This window comes from Lycium ferocissimum, unplaced genomic scaffold (assembly GCF_029784015.1).
Source record: "Lycium ferocissimum isolate CSIRO_LF1 unplaced genomic scaffold, AGI_CSIRO_Lferr_CH_V1 ctg11682, whole genome shotgun sequence".
NCBI classification, from domain to species: domain Eukaryota; kingdom Viridiplantae; phylum Streptophyta; class Magnoliopsida; order Solanales; family Solanaceae; genus Lycium; species Lycium ferocissimum.
This window is the reverse complement of record NW_026713962.1, coordinates 7801-31948: the sequence shown is the minus strand read 5'-3', so window position 1 is coordinate 31948 and position 24148 is coordinate 7801. Positions and strand designations below refer to the sequence as shown.

General features: G+C 37.7%; 2 protein-coding genes across 2 annotated transcripts; both read left to right on the top strand.

Annotated features, from left to right (window-relative positions):
• Positions 1 to 10682: 10682 nt before the first annotated feature.
• LOC132041790 (uncharacterized) lies at positions 10683 to 11493 on the top strand. The gene is made up of 4 exons (XM_059432482.1): positions 10683 to 10862; positions 11020 to 11074; positions 11138 to 11265; positions 11362 to 11493. The coding sequence occupies exons 1-4, from the start codon at positions 10683 to 10685 to the stop codon at positions 11491 to 11493; spliced, it is 495 nt and encodes a 164-aa protein (XP_059288465.1).
• Positions 11494 to 16571: 5078 nt separating this feature from the next.
• Positions 16572 to 17375, top strand: LOC132041789 (uncharacterized). The gene has a single exon (XM_059432481.1). It carries the CDS (start codon positions 16572 to 16574, stop codon positions 17373 to 17375), a length of 804 nt encoding a protein of 267 aa, XP_059288464.1.
• The last annotated feature ends 6773 nt before the right edge of the window (positions 17376 to 24148 follow it).

Here is a 24148-nt window from a genome sequence, read left to right as displayed (position 1 = left end):
AATTTTCTCTAGCTTTAGTAAGTACGTTCTCATGATTGTTTAGCTAGTGTCGATACGAATTCCTTTGAAGGTATAGACAAATGCACTAAAGGAGAACGAGCACGCGATAGATTAGTTAAACGACAAAGGTATGTGAGGCTAGTCCTTTCTTTCTAAGGCATGAATCTTATGGCATGAATTTCCTCCTTCCTTATGAATTTCCTATCTTTAAGAAAACTACGAGCCCTTGTTCATGAATAGTCATACGAGATAAGAGCTATGTTATGAGTATGATAAGTTAAGTCTAAAGCAGCTATAGCCCATGACATGATGTTTCTATAAAGCTAATGATGTTATTATTAAGCTATTGATGTTGATCATTATATACACTCACCTTATGCTTGTTCCTTCAAGGTGAGGCGACGTTTATGAATGCTCCATAATGGAATCAGGGGTCCACGACCTTATGTCACCTCGATACAGTATGATTATCTATGAGCCTCTATGCATGTATTATGATGAGTTATGATAAGTAAAATATGACGAGCATATTATGATGAGCATATGATGATGATATTACACCGCGCCTATATGGCCGGGCGATACCGCGCAAGGCGGGCGTAGCTATACACCACGGCCGGATGGTACGGGCGACACCACTAGTGGGCGGCATGAGATGGTACCCCGTACGCAGGCTAATGCTAATGTTATTGATTATCACACCGTACCTATATGGTCAGGCAGCTTATACTTATATGCATATATGATATGATGATGATTATGAGAGTAAGCCAAAGATGCATTATTTCTTTTATGATTCAGTCAGTACAGATTGCTCCTCATATGATGTCTCCCTTATTTCATCGATGTCTTATTATTGTTTATGCCTCATATACTCAGTACAATGTTCGTACTGATGTCCTTTTCTTTGGACGCTGTGTTCATGTCCACAGGTAGACAGGGAGACGGTGCAGATCCATAGGAGCTATCAACAGATTTAGAGGAGCCCTTCTTTATTTCGGAGGTGCTATTTTGAGACAAAGATTTTGTATATATATATTTTGGGCACCCGTCCGTACGTCTAGTACTCTAGTAGAGGCTCGTAGATACGCAGTGTGGGTAGTATGGTCTCGCAGTCTTCATGTATATGCATGTATATATATTATTTTGATAGCCGATGGGCTTATGTTTATAAAAGTAAATGTGTTTCAAATGATGATAGTTTTCTATGATTATGAGTATATATTATGAATGAGGGCAGATAAGTAACAGAATGAGCGGTGTTCGGCAGTTAGCCCCGGATACCCGTCATGGCCCGTAGTCAGGCCGTGACACATACATAGCATTTTATAGCATACCCGACCACGAAGGTTCGGTATTTCACATAACTGGCCCTACCAAGGCTCAGTGTCATACCTGGCCCTACCAAGGCTCAGGGTTATCCGTACCCAGCTGCAGTGGTGCGCGCCTATCGTCATATATAGATATATATATATATCCCCTATATTCTACCCGGCCATATAAGCTCGGGGTTCACAATAGCCCCTCATAGGCACATATACATATAAGCTCATAAATATCTTTAGCCTTTTTACTATCGTCATTCATTACATTCTATCCTTAGAGGATTACTCGTCATATAGGAAACTTAGTACAATCGTATTATATTGAGCATCATAAGCTTAGTAGCTTCTAGAGATAGGATCATTGGAGAATATCGTAGACTCGTAGAAGGATAAGTATTTGGCCAAAGAACCATGCCATATGAAAGAAGGGTTAGCCTTACATACCTTTCCGTTCCACTATTCTATCACTTGTACGTTCTTCTTCAATGCTCACGTTTCTACCTTCATTAAAGTGCATACTAGCATTAGAGAATTGATGACTCAACATACATGACCAAAGCTAGAGAAAATTGGACAGCATCTCCTTTATTTATACGACTTCCTCCATATCATATATCAACTCCCAAACATCAATAATAATATTCATAATGTCATCACAATAGCCTTTATTCAACTACATTATCCTTACTTCTCAATTCACTTCAATTCATCCATACTCATGGTCATGTCACACCATTACGTTAATTCATATACAATGTCTATTCCATACTCTCAATATCATTTATACCATGGTCATAATCATAATGATTCAAGAATCATAACTCAATCCAACCATTTATTCAAAAGTGACACTATTTTCACATTCATGACCCATTTCTATATCCTTTTGCAATCCAAGTGTTTCAACTTTCAAATACCTTAAATAACATGGAGATGTCATAAAACTTACCTTAGAAGGTGTAGGATTGAACCTTTGGAGCAAATACCTCACTTGAGCAAAACCCTAGTTTTTCCTTCACTTGGATTCCTAGTTTTTTATGAACTTTAATGGGTTTTCTTACTTTTGATTCACTTGGTTTGATGATAAGAACCTTTGATTTCCCTTAGATTCTTGTTCATGAAATGTAAGCAATGATCTAGAGACTTTAGAGAGAAGTGGGGAAGTGTTGGAATGAAATAATGAAGTTGGGATCACATTTAAAGACTTGGAATAATTCAGCCCGTCGGGAGTTCCACAAACCCTTCCACGGTCCGTGGAACATTATATGGGTCGTGGAACTGGTCGTGGTTCACGAGAAGCCAATCACCATTTCTGCTGGGACTTCCACGGACCCTTCCACGGGCCGTGGAACATTCCATGGTCCTTGGAACTGGTCGTGAAACCCACAGTTTCACCGAAGTTGTTTCCGTCGTCTCGTTTGATCTCCAATCCTTATGGAACCTTCTTGACACTTATTTATCACCTCATTAACAATCTAAGGGGCATTATAATTCTTCCCCAAAACATCTTTAAGTTGTCATCAACTTGCTACTCATAATTCTCGTCGGATACTTATCGTATACCTTGCCTTCTCTTGGCAACTTTCTCGTCTAACATTGAATGTCTTTGAAATCTTACTTAAGGTCATAAAATGCCATTTCTTAATTATTGAAATACCATACTCTTCATGCTCTTCGTTAGTCTATTCACTGTGCATCAACAAAAAAATTTCCGAGGTGTAACAATAAGCTTGAGTGCAAATACGAGCGACGTGAGAAAATTTACTACTAATCTTTTTTTTCTTCATTTTGTAGGTACAAGAACGGAAGTCATAAGGAGATGAGAGATAAGAAATCATGTCATCCATAGCTTTAGAATCTTATGGTGATGATTTGGAGAGTTATGCCTCTAGCAATCGAGGGCATGACTATGATAGTGAAGAAGGCTATGGGGGAGATAATGTGACTTTTGACCATGGTCGATGTGATGGTGAAGATTACTCCTCCGAAGGTGAATATGAGACGAGTGGATCTCATAGGGCTTATGAAGATGACGAAGGAGTAGAAGAGTTCTATGAAGAATCCTATGGTGAAGATGAAGGCTATGACGATTCTCATCCTACACACCATGGATATGGAGGCGACTTGAGGTATATTCCTTCCTCACATTTACGTTATGAACCACTTGGTGGAAACTTGCGTGAATTGGGAAGTTGTAATGAATATAAACCTTATGGTTATGCACTTTGTGGTGAATATGCCCGTCAAGAAACTTAATTTGAACATGGCCCTTGTGAGCAATCTTCTAGTAGGTATTCACGCACATTGACTTGTGATACTTCCTACTCCAAGAAAAATGGTATAAGTGTGTGGGCTGGGCAAAGTAGGAGTCGTCCTAGAAAAGGTACAGGTATGCAATCCATACTTCAAGAAATACTATGAATCACGCTTCTTATCCGAATACGAATGTTCTATGTTCTCAATATGGTTATGATGTGGAAGGTAGGAGGAGGGAAGTATTGAAAGGTGATGCCAATTATGTTGATTATAGGAATTCTTATGGCGTCTACTCGTGTCCAAAGTCTTATCCTATGTCATACCCTAATCAAGATGGTGAGAGAGTGTTTGTTGGGAGAGATGGTAGTAGTCGTGAGAGAAGGTAAGATACATTTCCTACCTCAAGGAATGCGACGAATCATATCCTAATACGAAGGTCATAACGTCTAATCAAGGAGATCGAACTCAAAAAGTGGAGGGCTCGTCCATGAAAGACTCCTTGAACTTGATCCTTAAGAAATTGATGGACTTGACATCGAAAATGGGGGAGTGGAGGAGAAACTAGGAAGTTTGGAGTCTAGTTGTGAACCAATTGAGATTCTAAGTCAAGTTGGGAAATCACAAGGCTTACACAAAGATCCTAACCTGGCTCACCACTATATTAACCCTTCCTAAGGAATACTTGCCACTTGTTCCAACTCCGGTGATATTGAAAGAGAAAAGACTGAGAGGAGTAAGGGAGTGAAAAGTGACAACTCTAGAGCGGGAAAAGGAGAGGATGTGAGGAGTGATGTGAGGGAGTTGTTGTTATATCCCGTATTTTGTACGTTGGGGCAATCCGGTTTAACTATGATAAGTTAGGGACAAAACCATTCCGGGATACAAAGTCGGGACTTTTGACCTTCGATTTTATTTTAAGACATAAGTTGTTCATGAATTTGTTGGCATGGAACATTTAGGGAAATTTGGGACCAAAAGTGGAATAATTGAAAGTTGGGAATTATTGAAATTTTTGCCCTTGGCCGTGTGGTGTTGAAATGGTCCCACACATTTTGTGGCCAAATTTAATTGGTCCAACCCATGTGTGGGCCATGGACACTTGTATAATATATATGAGAGCATAAAAGATGACTAAGTATTCATCTTTCTTCATTCCTCACACTTAGAAAAATCAAGAACTTGAAGAACATCAATAAGGGCCATTCGGCCAAGACTCCAATTTTCAAGACCAAGATTTAGCCATCACAAAATTAATTCTTCCTAGCAAACCTACTAAGTGAAGGGTCCTCATCAACGTGGAAGTGTTGTTTGGGTCAACAAACCGCTAGTTTTCATCCAAGCTAACCCTAGCTAGTTGTGAAGTTGAAGGAACAAGGTACGATTTAATCTTGTTTTTATGTGTTATGAATGATGTATGCATATTTTAGTATGTTAAAATGGAGGAAATTCATGAAATATGGCATGTTGGAGTTGAGCCGTATTCTGTAGTGTATGGCCGTGTAGGTGTGTGTGTTGTGTTGTGTTGAAGTAATGAATTAAAGTCTAGTTAGCATGTTTTGATTGTTGTAGAGTGAAGAAATGGATGAGAATCATCAATATGTGTATGTGTAATGTTGGCCGAATGTGGGTCATATTATATGACAATGAATGGATCAATTCTAATTAGTGTTTTGGTTGTTGTCGTTGTGAATTCTACGTTGATAATGAGATTCTAATGACTCAAATTGATATTGTAAGTGTTGCGGGCTGATTTGGAGGTTATTGTGCATTTGATGTAATTTGTATATTTATGAGAATGACATTGTTAGAGGGTGAATTGTTGGTGCAAATCATGATTTGAAAATGAGGAATGTGTTATAGTTGAGGCTCTCGGGTTTTGGGGCAATTTCGTGAGTTGGAGTATTATTTGGGATGTTTGAAATATTGTGTGAATTGTTTGAAATGTTCTTGATTGTTGTTGGTATGAGTTCGGACTAGTATTTGAATGTATAAGCATTGATGTGGGCTTGAAGGTAAGCCGTTGAATTGAATATAGTGAAGGTTGTTGGATTATGTAGAAAGAGTATTTAATGTTAGAATGCTTTTCGGATTGATTATTGATGTTGCTAGGTTGGTTGTTGGTGTTGTTGTTGTTGAATTTGGCCGAGTTGAATTCTCGGGGTTGGCCTATTTATAGGGGAAATGCTGCCCAAATTTCTGTAGAATTAAGTGCTAGTTTGGAATTAATTGCCTAAACGTCTATAGCTAATATCTGATATCCGTTGACGTTGTGTAGACCTTGGGGAGCCCGAGGCGTAGGTTGGGATTAGCTTGAGTTTGGATTAGCTTTGAGAACGGACGAGGTATGTAAAGCCCAACCCTTTCTTCTTTTGGCATGCCTTAGTTACAAATAGGTTATGACACGAGCCTCGAGAAAATTCTATTCTCACGATCCGAGCATGTCCATGCTTCTTATTTGCTTCTTGGTATTCGTATGCTTGATGTGAGAAAATATTTGCCCTTATGTTTTTGGAATATTTGAATTTCAATTGTTGCATAAAAAGTTCCGTTTTTAAAAGAATTCCGTAACTACGAACGACCGTAACTTTCACAGAAAGGCTCGGATTTCCTCGATATGTTCGTAGGAGATTGTATGGCGTATGATGAGTATGTTTTCCATAGGCGGGCCCAGCTCGGGTCAACACCCGTCCGTGGGTCCCGCGACTCTTCTTTTTGTAATCCTGATGACTTTTGAAAGAATTTGGTTTGGCTATTATTTCGATTTCCAAGTATGGTCATTTTACTTATCTTTTGAGTCTATGATAATGATTTTATACATATGGTTACTCACGACTCTGCTCGTGGATTCTGTTGTATCTTTCGCCGAGTCCCGGGCCGGTTCTGTTGTCGTGCGCACTTTGTTATACTCCGGTGTTATGCTGTGTTATGATTCACCTAGCCCCTCACTAGAGGGCCGGGTTCCGCTTATATTTGGTGTTATGCTGTGTATGGTGTTATGCTGTGTTATGATGTGTGATGGGGATACGGAGATTTGAAACTTTCTGGTGTTATGCTGTGTTATGGCGCCGATGACGGGCGGGTGACCATATTTTCTGAGCCCTATGCATGATTTGTATTTTGAAAATAAACATTTTGGTATTTGGATATGCACTTACTTTCTGTACCTCTGTTTCGATTATGACTCAGATTTGTTTACTATATCTTCTGCTTTGCATACTCAGTACATATTTCGTACTGACCCCCTTTCTTCGGGGGCTGCGTTTCATGCCCGCAGGTACAGACGTACAATTCGGTGATCCGCCGCCCAGGGACACCTTATTCTGTTTGGAGTGCTCCGCTTTATTCGGGAGCCCACATTTTGGTATATATTCGTTCGCCGCATATGTATTAGTTTGTTCGGGGGTAGGGGGCCACGTCCCATCATATGATTCGTTGGTCGTTTAGAGGTCTATAGACGTGTATGTGGGTTGTGTGCTATTGCGTATGTGTGTGTTCGTATGATATATGTTCGGGCGATCCCGTTCGCCGCGCGGCCTTGTTTGCTTGCATTTGTATATGTTTTGGGCCGTTGCGCCATTTGATAGCCTTGCCGGCTTCTGATATACATATGTTCGTGTTTGAGATGTGTTTGAGATAATTTGAGACAGCGTGCATTCGATATTTGTATACGCATAAGCTATCTGTTTGTGATTCGGATTTATGAATGTGTTTGGGTGCCCAGTTCGGGCACTAGTCACGGCCTACGAGGTTGGGTCGTGACAGTTGTCACAACCCCATTCTAACCCTTGTAACTTTTCTTTCTTCTCTAGTTGTCTTAATGATGGAGCAGGTATTATTGGAAGCAAGCCAAATGATGAGACTCAAACTTTGAAAGTTCATGAGGTACTTGAAAGCTTTTCGAATGAGCAAATGGACTCCAAAATTGAAAACCATGGTAAAAAGGATGATGTGTGCACACTTCAAGGTAACATAGCTATATCAACTCTCCAATGAATGCGAATGATCATGTTGTTAAATTTAGTTTGAGCAATAGCTTGTCTTTATGTGAGCTTAATGAATTTTTACCATGTGATGAGCTTAGTTCTTTAAAGATTATTGACAATGTTATTGATATGAGCGATCCAACACTAGTTGATCCTATAGATGACCGAATTGATTCTTCTTGTGAGAACAATTTCTCCACCTAGTGTTGATACTTGTGATTTGCATATTAGTACATTGTCATGTCATGTGATAGCTCACCCACTAGTTGATCCTAGCGATGACCGAGTTGATTCTTCTTGCAAGATCGATTTGCGTCCAACTAGTGTGGATAATTGTGTTGATAAATTTGATTGCTATGATAGTCCACTAATTGAGGAACCTTGTGATATGCTTAATGACCCTCAACTTAGTGAAGATGTTGATACGATTGATCAGATGGAAAGTCATGAAAATGAAAATGCTTCGAAAGATGACAATTGTCTTGTTGAGAATGAGATTGCATGCTTGAAATCCTCGTTGGTCATTGATTCTTCTCTGTTAAAAGATAATGTCTTATTCAATGCTAACATGACTAGTGAGGATTATATGCATAGTGGGTTGTATTGCAATATTGAGCATGTGGGTACCTTTGGAGGCTATAATGTGTTTTGTAATCCACTATGGGACGATGATGAGCTTGGTATTGATGACAAGAATGGGGTGGGTGAAGTTCTTGACACCATCCCTGATGATAAAGAGTCTTTCTTGAGGGTTTGTAACCCACTTGACGGACCATCATCGAATTTGGAAAAGGATTCCAAAAGTGATGAGTGCTCTTTAAAGAAGGGGAGCAATTTGAAAGGAAAAGAGCACACTTCTTGGAAGGACTATGCTAGATCTTCTAACCTTAAGGGTGAGGAGATGCTACTCAAAGCTTGGCATAGGTTCAATGAGCCTAAAGGTAAAACTCTCTCTCTTGATAATCTTAGTTATCCGACTAACTTGTTTATGAAGTTTTATAAAAAAAGGATCCTTGAAAATGAAGACCATTTGAGGAGACCTCATTTGACTATACTTTGGTATGAAGTCACATCTTGTACTTTCTTCACGAACGGTATGTATTCGTGGCTCATGCTTATTCTTGGGCTTTCTAAAGTCATGGAGGTAACCTCTTTATATGATGAGTATAGTAGTAGAACTTCTATCCGTTCATGTGATTCTTTTCTAGCGTTATTACTTGATTTCATGTTAGGCTTGCATGGGGAATGTGAGCAAACTAGTGTGGGTGATACCTTCGTATTTGACCCCGGTGTTGAATGGTGGGTGATACCTTCATATTTGACCCCGGTGTTGAATTGTTAGTGATTCCTTTCTTAAGGTGGGCTAGTTTGATGATTAGACCCTTGACTTGGGTTGGGCTTGTTTGTGATGTTGCACTTAGCCGTGAGAGAGATCACTTATTTCTATAATTAAGGGAAGATGTGTGCTATTTGATTGTTAGGACCAGTGAGAACTTGTATGATTGTTTTCCTAGGTGCATTGGGTCCTTTGATTTACCCCTTCGTTCCATTGCCATGAATAGCCAAGTATCTTTGGCATTATTTGGATACATGTTCTTTCTAGATCTATATGATGCTTGGTTATATCATAAGAGTGAGCCGTTTAGTGTGTTGGTTGCATTCTATGCTTACTTTAGGTATTTATCATTTGCCTTATGATGATTACCTTATTTATTTTGTGAGAGGGTTATGTACTCATTCTCTTCTACATTTTGTAAGGTACGGATTCGAGGACAAATCCTTTTGAAGAAGGGGAGGATGATACGATCCTGAGGAGCACACATGAGCCAAATCAAGCATATGACATATGGATGATTTCTTGGTCATGTGGAGCGAAGATAATATGGTGGAACATGATGGTGGCTAGTTATGCAAGAGGCTATTTTCGCAATTCAAGTTCCTAAAGAAGACTACCAAACAAGGCCCTTACTTTATTAAGGGTATTTTTGTAATAGTTAGTCTAGTACTCTTTAGCCTAGTAGTATAAATACTCTACTTAGTTTATTTCATTACTTAGATTGAAAGATTGGATGAATTATGTATAGAGATTACTCTTTGGATTGAGAGTTTGTTTAGCTTAGTAGTTTAGATTAGTGATTAGTGATAGTTAAGCATGGTGGATTCCATTGTTGGCTATTGAACATTTTTCCATTGATTTGATATTAGAGTTGTTATTTGTGGATTCAATTGATTGTCTCTATTTGGTTTCAAATAGAATAAGTTCCTTAGGTTGAATTCGATTGGAAGGGTTTGGATTTAATATATCCAAGTTTGTCCATAAATCCAAACCTAGGTGGGTCTTGCTTTTATCCCTCTATTCTCATACCAATTTCTTCACTTCTCATCCCTTGATTTCTAATCTATCTTTAATTCTGCGTGTTTGTTGTTTGAATCCTTGTCTTTCATAAGCTGGATCCTATCAAGTACAAATGGGTGTCTGTGCGAAAACAAAATGAAAAAGGTGAAGTCGTAAGATATAAAGTAGGACTTGTGGCACAAGGATTTTCGCAAAGGCCTGACATTGATTATGTGGAGACATATTCTCCTGTGGTTGATGTAATTACCTTTACGTATCTTATATATCTAGCAGTTCATGAAAAATTTGATATGCATATGATGGATGTTGTCATGGCTTAGTTATATGGCTCACTGGACAATGATATTTTTATGCAAATCTCTGAAGGATTCAAACTGCTTGAAGCATATAAAGATTCTCGGGAAGCTTGTTCAATAAAGCTTTAGAAATCTTTATATGGATTAAAACAATCATAGCACATGTGGTATAATCGCCTTAGTGAATACCTATTGAAAGAAGGGTACAAAATGACCCAATCTGCCCTTATGTCTTTATGAAAAGGTCTGGATCAGAATTTGTCATAATAGCTGTATATGTTGATGATTTGAATATCATTGGAACTCCTAAAGAGCTTCCAAAGGCAATAGAATGTTTGAAATAGGAATTTCAAATGAAAGATCTTGGAAAGACAAAATTTTGCCTTGGTCTATAGATAGAACATTTTACTAATGGAATATTTGTCCATCAATCAACATATACTGAAAATATTTTGAAGAGTTTTACATGGATAGAGCGCATCCCTTGAGTACCCCGATGGTTGTGATGTCACTTGATATTAGTAAAGATCCATTTAGACCTTGTGAAAATGATGAAGAGCTTGTTGCTGCTGAAATACCATATCTTAGTGCAATTGGGACATTACTGTATCTTGCCAATAATTCTAGACCAGGTGTAGCTTTTTCTGTAAGCTTATTAGCAAGGTTTAGTTCTTCCCCAACAAGAAGACACTGGAATGGTGTTAAGCATATATTCAGATACCTTAAAAGGAACCATTGACATGGGATAATTTTATTTAAATGAGTCCAACTGACAACTAACTGGTTATGCAGATGCATGATAGTTGTCTGATCCACATAAAGGTCAATCTCAGACAGGTTATTTATTTACATGTGGAGGTACAGCCATATCATGACATTCAACGAAACAAACTATGCTTGCTACTTCTTCAAATCATGCAGAGATAATAGCCATTCATGAAGCAAGTCGAGAATGCGTTTGGTTGAGGTCAATGACTCAACATATCCAGAAGACATGTGGTCTTACTTTTGAAGGGGATATTCCAACAACATTGTACGAAGACAATGCTGTATGCATTTCTCCACTAAGAGGAGGATCTATTAAAGGAGACTGAACAAAACACCTTTCATCAAAATTCTTTTTTACTCATGATCTTCAAAAGAAGGGTGAAATAGATGTTCGACAAGTTCGCTCCAGTGATAATTTAGCAGATATGTTCACTAAGGCAATTCCAACTTTAACATTTGAGAAACTAATATACAAGATTGGAATGCGTCGTCTCCGAGACATTAAGTAATGTTTTCGTTAGGGGGAGGATAATATGCGCTTCACTCTTTTTCCCTAAGCCGAGGTTTTGTCCTCCCATTGGGTTTTCCTCGCAAGGTTTTTAATGAGGTAGCTATTAATGCGTATTCCCGGAGATGTGTACTCTTTTTCCTTCACTAGGATTTTTCCCATGTGATTTTTCCTAGTAAGGTTTTAACGAGGCAATTATCTATTAATGGACATCCAAGGGAGAGTGTTATAAAATATATGAGTACATGTATGTCCATTTTATATTGTAAATATATACGAGTATATGTATGTCCAACTTATATTACTTGGAGGACAAGAAGTTTTTCTCCTGTAAATAAGTGTTTTCTTCTATTATACACACCAAAAACAAGAAGTGAAATATAAAGTTTCTCCCCTTTCTCTAAAGCTTTTCTTCTTTGCTTTAGTTTTATAACATTATGTTTTAACTTTTTTTCACTTTCAATACATTCAAACAACCAAATATTTTTTTGCAAAAACTATAACCAAACACGACTCCAACTTCAAAAATTTGAGTCCGCGTAAATGACCTGTTATACCTCGCATTTTGTACATTTGAATATTCCGGGTCAGTTGCGGAAAGTTAACGACAGGGCTATTTTCCAACTTTGTTTTAAGGTACAAGTCGTTTATGATTTTATTGGATGGAGATATTAATGAAAAATTTGGGGTTGGAAAGTGAATTGATGGAAGTTGGTATTTCATGAAATATTAGGCCATGTGGCCGGCCACATATGGTGTGGGCCATGGCCACATGGAAGCTTAGTATATACATGGAATTAGATTACATGTTGATCATATTAGTCATCTTTTATTACTTAAAGAAAATTCTAGAAATTTGAAGAAATTTGGAGGGAAAGGAAAAAAAAAAAAAAAGAGAAAAGAAAAAAAAGGAGCACATGACCGGCCATGTGCATGGTCATGTGCTTCATATTAATATATATATATGGAGGGATGACCAAATAAGGCAAGTGTTCATCATTTTCTCCTCTAGAAAATTCAAGAAAGACTTGGAGAGAAAGGGAGCAACCATTCGGCCAAGAGCTGGCCGAAAATGGTGCCCCTCAAATTTGGTTGTGGAAAATTATTTTTCTTCTAGTTTGTGACTAAATGGAAGGTCCTCTATCATGTGGAGTAGTTGTTGGAAGAAGGAAACCATTTGTTTTGCAAGGAGCAATCCTAGCCGAAAGATGAAGTGGGATGAAGAAGGTATGGTTCAACTTTTTCTTTTATATGTTATGAATGGTTTGTGGATGTTGTAGTATGTAGAAATGAACAAAAATCATGAAAATATGGATGTTGGTGGTGGAACCGAATATGTGTGTGTGTGGCTGTGTGTGTATAGTAATGTAGGAGGGATGAACTAATTGTGTCTAGCATGTTTTTGCATTGTTGTAATGTGTAGAAATGAAGGGAAATCATGGAAGTGGTGTATTGATGTTGTGGCCGAAAATGGGTGTCTTGTATGCCAAGAATGAAATAAGTTTATTTAGTGTTTTGGTTGATTGTTGCTATAGATTCCAAGATGAAAATGAATGTTTAATAATTCATGTTGGGTTTGTAAATGTTGTGGGCTGTTTTGGAAAGGAACATGATTTTAATATAGGTTCTTGTGTTTATGAGAATGATGATTTCTAGTATGCGGAGCATCGGTGTAGTTTATGAATTCGGAGGAAAGAAATGTGTCGTCATTTCTCTTGTAGAATATGGCAAGTTTCGGGTCATGTTGTGCATTGGCCGGGCTGTTTGGAACATTGCATGGATTGCTTGGGATGTTCTTGAATCATGTTTGAATGATTTCGGATTAATACTTGAACGTATGATCAATGAAGTTGAATCGATCGTATGTAGATTATTTGAATATAAATGAAATGTTGTCGAATTGTGTAGAAAGGAATTATTGATGTTAGAATGCGTTCTGAATCACTTATGGATATCGTTATCGTGCTTGTTGGGTTGGTTGTTGTTGATTTAGCCGAGTTGAATTCTCGGGGATGTCCGATTTATAGGGAAATGCTGCCGAAATTTCGGTAGAAAAAAAAAGTAATGGCGTGGAATTAGATTCTTCGATATTTATGGCTAATATTCGATATTTATTGACGTTGTGTAGACCTTGGAGAGTCGAGACTTGAATTCGGAGTAGCTTGGGAAGTGGCTAAGGTATGTAAAGCCCGCCCCTTCTTTCTTTGGCATGTCTTAGTTAAAAATAAGTTATGACACGAATTACGAGGTAACTCTACTCTTGCGGCCCGAGCATGTTTATGATCCATATTTGTCCCGGACATTCATATTCTTAATGTAGTCAAATTATGATTTCTATGTTTTTTCGCATGAATGGATTTCAAAGATTGCATAAAAGTTGGTTTTCAAAAAGAGTTTGTTTCATAAATGATTCCGAAACTACGAACGTCCGTAACTTTCTGCGCAAAGGCTGGGACCGCTTCGATACGCTCGAAGTTCCATAATGACTAATGTCCGTAACATTCCGAGGCAGGATCGGATTGATTTGACATATGATTATGATCTTTATGATACTCCATTGTGCTTATAATATACGATATGTTTCCGAATAATGTCCAAAAGCTTTTTGATATAACTATTGTCCGAATTTCGAATGACGATTCATTATGATTACTTCAGTGAGTCTGTGATTATGATTTTATATGCATATGGTTTCTCACTACTCGCTTCGTGCAAGCTCAATATGTCCTTCACCGAGTCCCGGCCGGCACGTATTCGTGCACATTCCTCTCCGCATTGTTCACCGAGTCCCTCATTAGAGGGCCGGCACGCTATATATGTATATATGTATACGATGATGTGATGACGAGATGGCGCTGTGATGGCATACCGAGTCCCTTGCTAGCGGGGGCGGGTACGTTATTCACCGAGTCCCTCACTGGTAGGCCGAGTACGTATGTATATATATATGTATATCCGCATGCATACATGATTATGATTATGATATGATTTTACTCACCGAGTCCCTCACTAGAGGGCCGGGTACGGTGTATATGTACAATGATATGACGATATGATTATGATAAGATTTTACTTACCGATATATGCATATGCATGACAAATGTTTTCAAAAAGCAAGTCTTATGATTTTCTCGTACTCTTTACTTCAGCCAGATCCCGCTTACTACGCTTCATGCTTTACATACTCAAGACATATTCCGTACCGACCCCTTTCTTCGGGGTCGCGTTTCATGCCGCGCGTACACCGGTATGAGTTGAAGACATTAGCGAAGACGTTCCCGGCGGATTGGCGAGCTCCGCTGCTCGGGTGCCGCCGAGTCAAAGTATTATGTTATAGTATCATGTTCTGTGTTAGAGACTTTGCAGACAGTGTCGTGGGTATAGGATGTCGGTTATGTAAGCGGCTATGTAAGCCGATGTATTATTACGCATTGTATTAAAGTTTTATATGATACAGATCATTTTTTGATTCGAGAAAGGTAAAAAGTATATTATTCTTCGAAAAACTTCTGTTATGTATTTGTGTCATGGTTTGACTGTCAGCATGATTATGAGTATTATGTGAGTCGGCGGGTTCGCTCGGCCCTAAAAAAGGGTCGGGTGCCCATCACGCCCTAACGGAAATTAGGGTGTGACATGACCCACAAAAAAACAAAATGAACACAAATACCCTCCCCCCCCCCCCCCCCCCCATTTTTTTTTTTTTTTTTTACCATACTACCTGTAACACAACAAATAGTTGCGTTAAAGGAATTAACCATAATGGCATGATTAACTCCTTTAACGCAACAATTTGTTGCGTTAAAGGAGCAACTAAACCCACCCATCGTGTTTCTTCCCCACTGGTCCCCTATTCAAATTAAAAAAAAAAAAAAACCCAAAACGCCATTAAAGAGAAATATTCGAGGTCCCACATTCCGTAAAACGACTTTTTCGCTTCAAATTTCATCCCGAAAATCAAGATTCTCGGTGTATTCAAGTCAAGGAATAAGATTCAAAGCTTGAATTTTGGAAAAAAACGACGTACAACTTGATTCGAACAACCCTACAACAACCGTCAATCGATTTATTTTACTATGAAATTTTCTGTTACATTGTTTAATAAATGATAATCCTAAACTTGAGTATGGTTTATTAGTCTCGATTTTCAAAATAATTGTTGTCTTCCCCCTTTTTTTCTTAATTTCAAAAATAATTTTTTCGTTCTTGTTCGTCTTTTTTTTTTCCTTAAAAAAAATTCTTGTTATTTAATTTTTTATTCTATGTTAATTTTTTAATTAGAAAATTTATTTCTTATTGTTTGTTAATTGTTAATTTATTTATTTGTCAAATTATTTATCCTATGTTAATAATTAATGTGCTAATTAGTTATCTACTTTTATGTGTTAATTAACTAATTAATTATTAAGTTAATACAATTTCGTGTTAAATGAATTAGTTCGTTATTACTTTAATTGTAGTTAGAAGAATAAATAGTTAGCAATTTTTAATTAGTAATTAGTTAGAAAGTATCGAAGTTCTCTCTCTAAAATATAATTCTCCAACTTCTCTCTAGGAAGGTAATAGAATACTTTAATCCTTCACCGACAATAAATTCACTACACCGTCCTACCCAATGCCCAAGTAGGAGTCAGATGATCATATCCCGCCGAAACCGCCTGACCTCAAAGTAAATGCTGTGCTCGAATCCAAGCAAAATCTAAACCCCACTTCCAAGGAAAAGTTAATCTCTTCCAATGAAGACGTTGCCTTATCCCAGAGTTTACTGCTCCCCATACAATCAGATACACCTTCTCCCCTGGAAGTTTCCACCGCCCATCCTCCGATCAGTGAAAATATGGATGGAATCATTACTATTTCAAATTAATCTTACCATGGAAGATAAGGAACGGATGTATCGACCCTGGAAATACTCACTCATCGTCAAGCTTCAGGGAAAGAAACTACAACATGATGTATTGAAAAGGAAAATCTACGATCTATGGCAACCAACAGAGTCCTTTCCTCTTATAGATCTAGGGGCGGACTATTTTATTATCAAATTTACAAAAGAAGAAAATATGGCAAAAGCCATACTTAATGGACCTTGGTTCATTTTTAACCATTTCCTCTCCGTTCAGCGATGGCAACCCAATTTCGTCGCCACTCAAGCAAAACATTTGTTTACGGCGATTTGGGTTAAGACTTCCACAACTCCCAACAAAGTTTTATGATGCCATTGTTCTTGCAAAGATTGGAAACAAGATAGGGCGCCTGATAAAAATCGATGCCTGTACATCCTCTACCTTACTGGGTCGATACGCTCGTTTGTGTGTGGAACTCCCTATAGATAAACCTGTCCTGACCCACATCTTCATTGGATCTCATCGGCAACAAATCTTATACGAAGGTGAAAATTTTTTGTGTACTAATTGTGGAAAACTGCGTCATATTGCTGGACAATGCTCCTTGATAGTCAACTCCTCAAATCACTCTCACAATACTCCTAATGCCAAGGAGAAGGAACCGACTAGCTTAGAGGAGTGGCAGACAGTCTCCTTTTCGAGCCGTCGACGATCAAGCCCAAAAAAAGTACCCTCTACGCCATGTCCTGCAGCTGATTCAGGTATAAATGTAAAGTTGCTCGATGCCAACACAGATAAGTATCTCACAACCCAAATGCTTACTTACAAAAATAAAAAATTTCATAACACTGATAATATTAAGAATAATAGTAGTAACAATAATGTTCATAATAATAATTTCACCAATATGGACGAAAAAGTATTGTTGAAAAGTCAACAAGTCCCTATTGGTCCAGCTCATATACCTAGCAAAACCACCATGGATGACACTTTACCAGTTTCCACAATTTATCAGTTTCCAACACTTTCTCAGCCTTAGATCATGAGTAGGCGGTATTATCCAAAACCACTACGGACACTTGTCTTCCTAATCAGTCCCTTAACCATAAACCCTCTGCTTCCATGTTAATTGATGTGCTGGTTAAGCCAAACTCTGACACCTCATCAGCCATGCAAAATAATGAAGAAGGGGTTAAGCCTACTAATCCTCTACTTACTTCCCTTAATCCTCCCTTACCCCCTACTTCTATCTCTAACAACAAACATTTGGATGCTTTAGGATTAGCAGACCCCGTTAATTCCCTTTTATTAGATAAATTACCTCCTGATGCAATGAACATTTGCATGGAACAAAATAGACAAATGGAAAAACTCAGTGCCACGTCCAATCACTACACTCCCCTTCCACTGTTACTATAAATCCTACGCTAAACGAACCATCTTACATGCAAACAGATTCATCAATCATTACTCTAGACCCTAAAGAGATCCTCCCACTAGATAGTAGCATCAACTCTCAGTTAAACTCCCCTTTAAGCATTACCACTACTTACAATGCCAAGAATTCCCATAACAACCAGACGCAGATACAGACTAATCCAGATGCAACGCCACCAGCGACCTGTAATGCCCAACCTTCCACCACCACCCCAACAACTTCCTCAACCACCTCTATACTATATTCAACCTCTACCACCACCAGAACACCAACCTCTATCTTGGGTAGAACTGGGGTTGACAGGCCATGTAGTCATTTTCACGATGATCATAGATGGGAGGGAAACTGCAATTGTTCTTCAGAACCCCCACTATCTAGCCCAGTTAATCACGGAGGGGATGAATCTAGCCATGAGCAACTATCTGAACAACATTTGGCTCAACAACATCCTCCATCCCATTGCACCAGTGGTGAACCAAAGCTTTGTGGAAACCATGAGGGGTCTCTGGAGCTTACCCCCTCACTTCATCCCTCTACAAACACAACACCCGACCATCGATCTCCTATTCTTTCCACCGTCAGCAATCTCGACTCTGAACCCAATCTCCATTCCTTGGGACTCCCAAGCAAACAGATCATAACAACCAAATCCACCAATGGCTCCTATGGCACCAATGAACAATCCCGCTCCACCACCACCTCTAAACGTGCCAGGAAATCCAATTCCACAAGGAATACCCATAGAAGTACCAGAAATTCCTTTCATCCCTACAGATGACCCAATCATGGAAATCTCAACCCTGGACAGTGTCAACATGTTCCTATTCACTCGCATGCAGGATCAGAAGCAGATTCTCCAATGCCCGACTTCTCTGATAAGATGCTCCATGACTATTCGACCCCCACAAGACCCAACAGTGGGGGATCGAGCAATGATTCTGATTCCACGTATCAGGACACCCCAAACAGTGGAAGGGGTGATGGAGAATGGGTTCCACTTTGAAGCAACTTCTTCGATGGAAAAAGCTACTAATTTTATAATTTGGAACATTCGTGGGCGGAACAATGACAATTTTAGACTTAACTTTAGGGAGCTGCTCAATCTCCATAAGCCTAGTCTAGTTACGCTTATGGAAACTAGGATGCAGAATTATAACCATTTACTTGGCGAGTTTGGTTTTTCACAGTATATTGAAATTCCTGCTGAAGGTCAAAGTGGAGGAATGGTAATCTTGTGGGATGATAATTTAGTTAATGTGAACAACTTTGTGCGTCGCGATCAGGAGATCAGCGCGATGATTGAGGTACTTTCTACCCATACAACTTGGTTATTTACCTCTGTCTACGCTAGCACGAATAGTAATTCTAGGGATCAATTGTGGGATCGTATTGTTAACACTGCTAAATCTTATTCTGGTCTGTGGTTATTAGGAGGGGATTTTAATGACGTTATTTGTGGTAATGACAAATTTGGTGGCACTGCTATAAATAGATGTAGGTGCTCACTTCTTTGGAATAAAATAAATGACTGCAATTTAATGGATCTAGGCGTTAAAGGCTCAAAATTTACGTGGTCAAACAAAAGGAGAGTTAACAAGGGCCTTATTATGGAAAGACTGGATAGACCTTTTTGTAATGAAGAATGGGTTAGTATTTTTCCTCATGCTTCTATGACTCATTTGCCAAAACCCCATTCAGACCATAATCCTCTTCTCCTCCAACTTATCCCTCGTACCCAGATTACTCAACCTAGGCAGTTCAAACTTGAAACTAGTTGGTGCAGACATCCTAATTTCCAAAATGTTGTCTCTGCATGTTGGTCCCATAATGATTTACATCGTACATCTTCCTTATTTGTTACTAGAATCATTGATTGGAAGGATCATCACTTTGGTAATTTATTCAAAAAGAAAAGAAATATTTTAGCACGTCTTAATGGGATTCAGAAATCCGCTAATTATGCCACCAGTTCCTTTCTTCAAAACCTGGAGAAAGATCTCACTCTTGATTACAATAATATTCTTAAAATGGAGGATGATTATTGGAAATTATGCTCTCGAATTATGTGGCTAAATGATGGGGATGCTAACACTAAATTTTTTCATCTTACCGCAACTAATAGAAGACGTAAGAATATGATTATGTTTTTTAAGGACAATGAGGGGCAATGGATTGACGACCCACAAGCCATTTTAAATCATACCCGCACCTTCTTTCAAAATTTGTTTACTACTTCTCATATTTCCACTACCAGGGAAGAGTATAGCACATCTCCCTCATATTTTCAAAATATTGATCTATGCCCATTAGATAACCATCTCCTCTCTTGTTAATAGAATTAAGCCTTATCTTCATTCCTTGATCAGCCAACACCAAACTAGCTTCATACCTAAGTGAAGAGCATGCGATAATGCGATTGTTATCCAAGAACTCATACTTAGATTTAAAAAGAAAAAGGGTAGGCTCTCTGCAACATTCATTTCCAATTTTCTTTTTAACATACTTAGTAGCCTTGCATGGAGACTCCTCACCAACCCTACTGCTCTATGGGTACTGTTATTAGAATGTCCTATGACACTAAAAAAGTTATCATCAATACCTCTTTTGTCTGGAAATTCATTCTCCAGGGATGGTCTATTTGTAATAAAAATATCCTTTGGAGCCCTTCCCATAGATGTAATCTTAACATATGGTTGTCTAGATGGATTCCTTCTCTCCCCTCCCTTAGAAGTTGTATAGAAGGGCCTCTAAGCCTTATAGCTCATAACCTTACCATAAAAGACATAATTCGGGACAATAAATGGAATCTCTCTCCCATTTCGTTTGAATTACTTGAGGATGTCACACATCTCATCCAAACTATACCGATTCCTTCTACCAGGATGACCTTAAGACACCCCTCTATGGGCTCCTAACCATAGGGTTACCAAAATTTCCACTAGATCCTGCTATCAATCCATTGAGGAGCATTCTCCCCAACCTAGAAGCTTTAACTGGATATGGCAATTGAAATGCCTAGAAAAGATAAAATTCTTTATTTGGCATTGCTATCATAATAGAGTTTCTACTCGCTCCTATCTCCAACACATTGCTATTAACATCAATGAGCATTGCACAGTCCGCAGAAATGCTCCGGAAACTATTAAGCTCATTTTTACTGAATGCCCGCCCAATGTGCTTCTTTGGAACAATTTTAACTTCATCTTTACCGATACTAATGCTGATCATTGGATTGATATAGTACGACATAATAACCCCTCTATCTCGGTCACCTCCCTGAGTTGGAATACTCTTTTCCCTTTCATAATATGGGGCAAATGGATTAATAGGAATAATAACAACCATAACAACACTACTCACCCTCCTAACCCAAATACTATCATCAACTTAGCAATCGAGTTCTTTCATCTCACGTCAAGAGAGCCTGTGTACAACCCCTCTAAATCTATATGTATTTCTTGGCATAAACCTCCCAGATCATGGTTTAAGTTAAACACTGATGGATCATTTCATCCTCCTTCTAATAAAGGGGCTATTGGTGGTGTTTTTCGGAATAGCAAAAGTGACTGGATCATATGTTTTAATCATAATTGTTGTTCTAACTCACCTCTTCATGCAGAATTAATTGCAGCTGAACAAGGCCTAAAAATAGCAGTTAGCCAACAGCTATTTCCATTGGAAATAGAGCTGGACAGTATTGATGCAATCTCGGCCATTCTAACAGGACATGAATTATATTCTAACATAATTTCCTCTTGCAGATGGCTAATGATGAAGGGGAGTCAATTTTTGCTCCGGTATAACTTTCGGCAAGGGAATAAGGTAGCACATCGTTTGGCAAAGGAGGCTCTCAAACAACCCAGTTCCACCAATCCCTATATCTATCCAAACCCACCTATGTTCGTAGTTGATCAAGTATTCCTAGATAAATGTGGTAGTGTCTTATGTATTAAGGTTATTGAGGAAAGTGTCGTTAATCTATTAGCTAGTATGGGTAATCTCAGTGTCCTTAGCGACATTATGAATGTAATGTGAACTCTGTCTGTTTTTGTTTTATATATATATAAGTATCGTTGCTATTCAAAAAAAAAAATAAAAAAAAAATTAGTTAGTTAATATAATTTCTTGATAAATGATTAGTTAGTTAACATAATATTCCATTAAATAAATTAGCTATGTAATATAAACTTTTAGTTAACAAATTAATTAAGTAAGTAATTTTTAATTAGATAGAATTAATTAAAAAAATATAATACAACATAATTCTCATAATTCAAAAATTTTGTATAACAAAGGATTACTAAATCCTGTATAACGAATGATAAGCTAAATCCTGAATAATGAACGATAAACTTAATCCTTAGTTTAGGAATAAACATCATTAATATAATTTACATATAAAGGATTAGTTAGTTAATGTAATTTCTCTATAAAGTATTAGTTAGTTTATATAATTTCCCGATAAAGGATTAGTTAGTTAACATAATTTCCCGTTAATTTCAAGAATAATGTTACACCCCATACTTTCGTACCTTAAGTTTCTTCATGAGTTGGTTGCTATAGATTCAGAAAGCGGAGTCATTTTCGAGGATATGTGAAATTAGACGTGTTCATATTGAGTATACGAATGTTTAAGTTCATGATTGGCATGTGTTGGAAGGATTAGAGGATGAATGAATCAAAGAGAATATGTTTCACCGGAACCGATTTTGGGCAAAGGTAATATACAAACCGTACTTTGGAAATACGGATCGTGTTTCCTTAGGTAGAGAGGGTAATTTTTTGCCTGGAAATTATGAACCAAAATACGGACCATATATGCAAATACTGTCCGTATCTATGGCCGTATTTTTAAGTCGGCAGCAGTTGTTTTTTTTAATGTATTTCATATACTTATCATTTTATCTCATTTTCTCCACTTCCTCTGATCACCAACATTTTAGAAAACCATCTCCAACAATATCCAATCAACTCCTAAGAAAAATCAAGGATCAAAAGAGAAGATCAAGTGTTTAAACGTTCTAAAGTGATTATGGAAGCTTGTTTCTCCTCTTGGTTGTGGTTCTAGAGGATACTTCAAGGTGAAGCACTTTTGAAATTGATGTGTTCATGAGTTTTGAGGTAAGATTCTATCTTAACTCCATGTTTATGAGTTTGTATGATGGTTATGCTAGGTTTGAAGGGAAAGGAGTTGGAGGGAAGGTTCAAATATGAATTTGAGTTTATGTTGAGATGTAATCTAACTTGAGTCATTTTGTAAATATATTTTTAAGCTAAAACCTTGTTGTAAGGATACTAGTTGGTGTTGAGATTGTATTGAATATGTCATATTTAGTATAATTGGAAGAAGAAAGTGTATAAGTGTTGTATACAAAGAGTATATTGAGCTGTTTTGATGTAAATCTTGGGGTGAGTAGTGAGTGGAATTAAAGAGACTTATATGAGGTTGTTGTTGTGTTGTTAACTTGTTAGCGTGTCTTTGCAGACTAAGGGCGATTGGTGAGGGCCCAGTAAGTTTTTATTTGGTATCCAGACCCCAAGTTTTAATTATTAGGTGTTTGGACCCCTTTTATGATTAGTGCTAATGACAAGTTAGCAGATCGTCAAAACCAACCTCTAAGTTTTAAAAAATACATTTTAGTCCAATGATTTAAAAATAATAAAATAATAATAAAATAAAATTATAACTATTCTAAGCTTTCAAACCAGCCCCCAATTTTTAAAAAGTACACTTTTGTCTGAATCAAATTATTAATAATTTCCCCAAAATAGCAAAAATCCTAGCTGCCCCAACTACTTCTTTTTACGACTGCTGCCATAATTCCCTTCCCCTAGCTCATTCCTGATTGTAAAATTGCTAATATACAGCCCTGCCCCTCGTCTTGCTCGGATTCATTGCCCTAAGCTCCCTCTTTTCATCTTGGTCGGATTCCCTCATTTCTGTTCCGGTAATTTTCATTCAAATCATCTTGTGCATTAATCGCAATAAATGCAGCCGCCTATATGTTGTAGAATCCATTGTTTTTGATGATTTGATTTTGTGTTTCTGCAGATCTCTACAAATTTTGTTTTAGTAAACAATTAATTTTTTTTTTTTTTGCAGTTATTTCCTGTTTAATCAGCTCTACTGTACAAGATTAATTTGATTGAATTTATTTTAGACGAGCTGTTATTTTATTAGTCTAGTTGAAGTTATATTAGACGAGCTGTTCATTTATTAGTGTAGTTTATTTTAGACGAGCTGTTCATTTATTTGTCTAGTTGAAGTTATTTTTGACAAGCTGTGCTTTTATTAGTCTAGTTTAGTTGTTATGAAAGATGATATTGTAGTGGGTGGAGAATATTATGGTGAATGGGTGGAGACTTCAGATTGT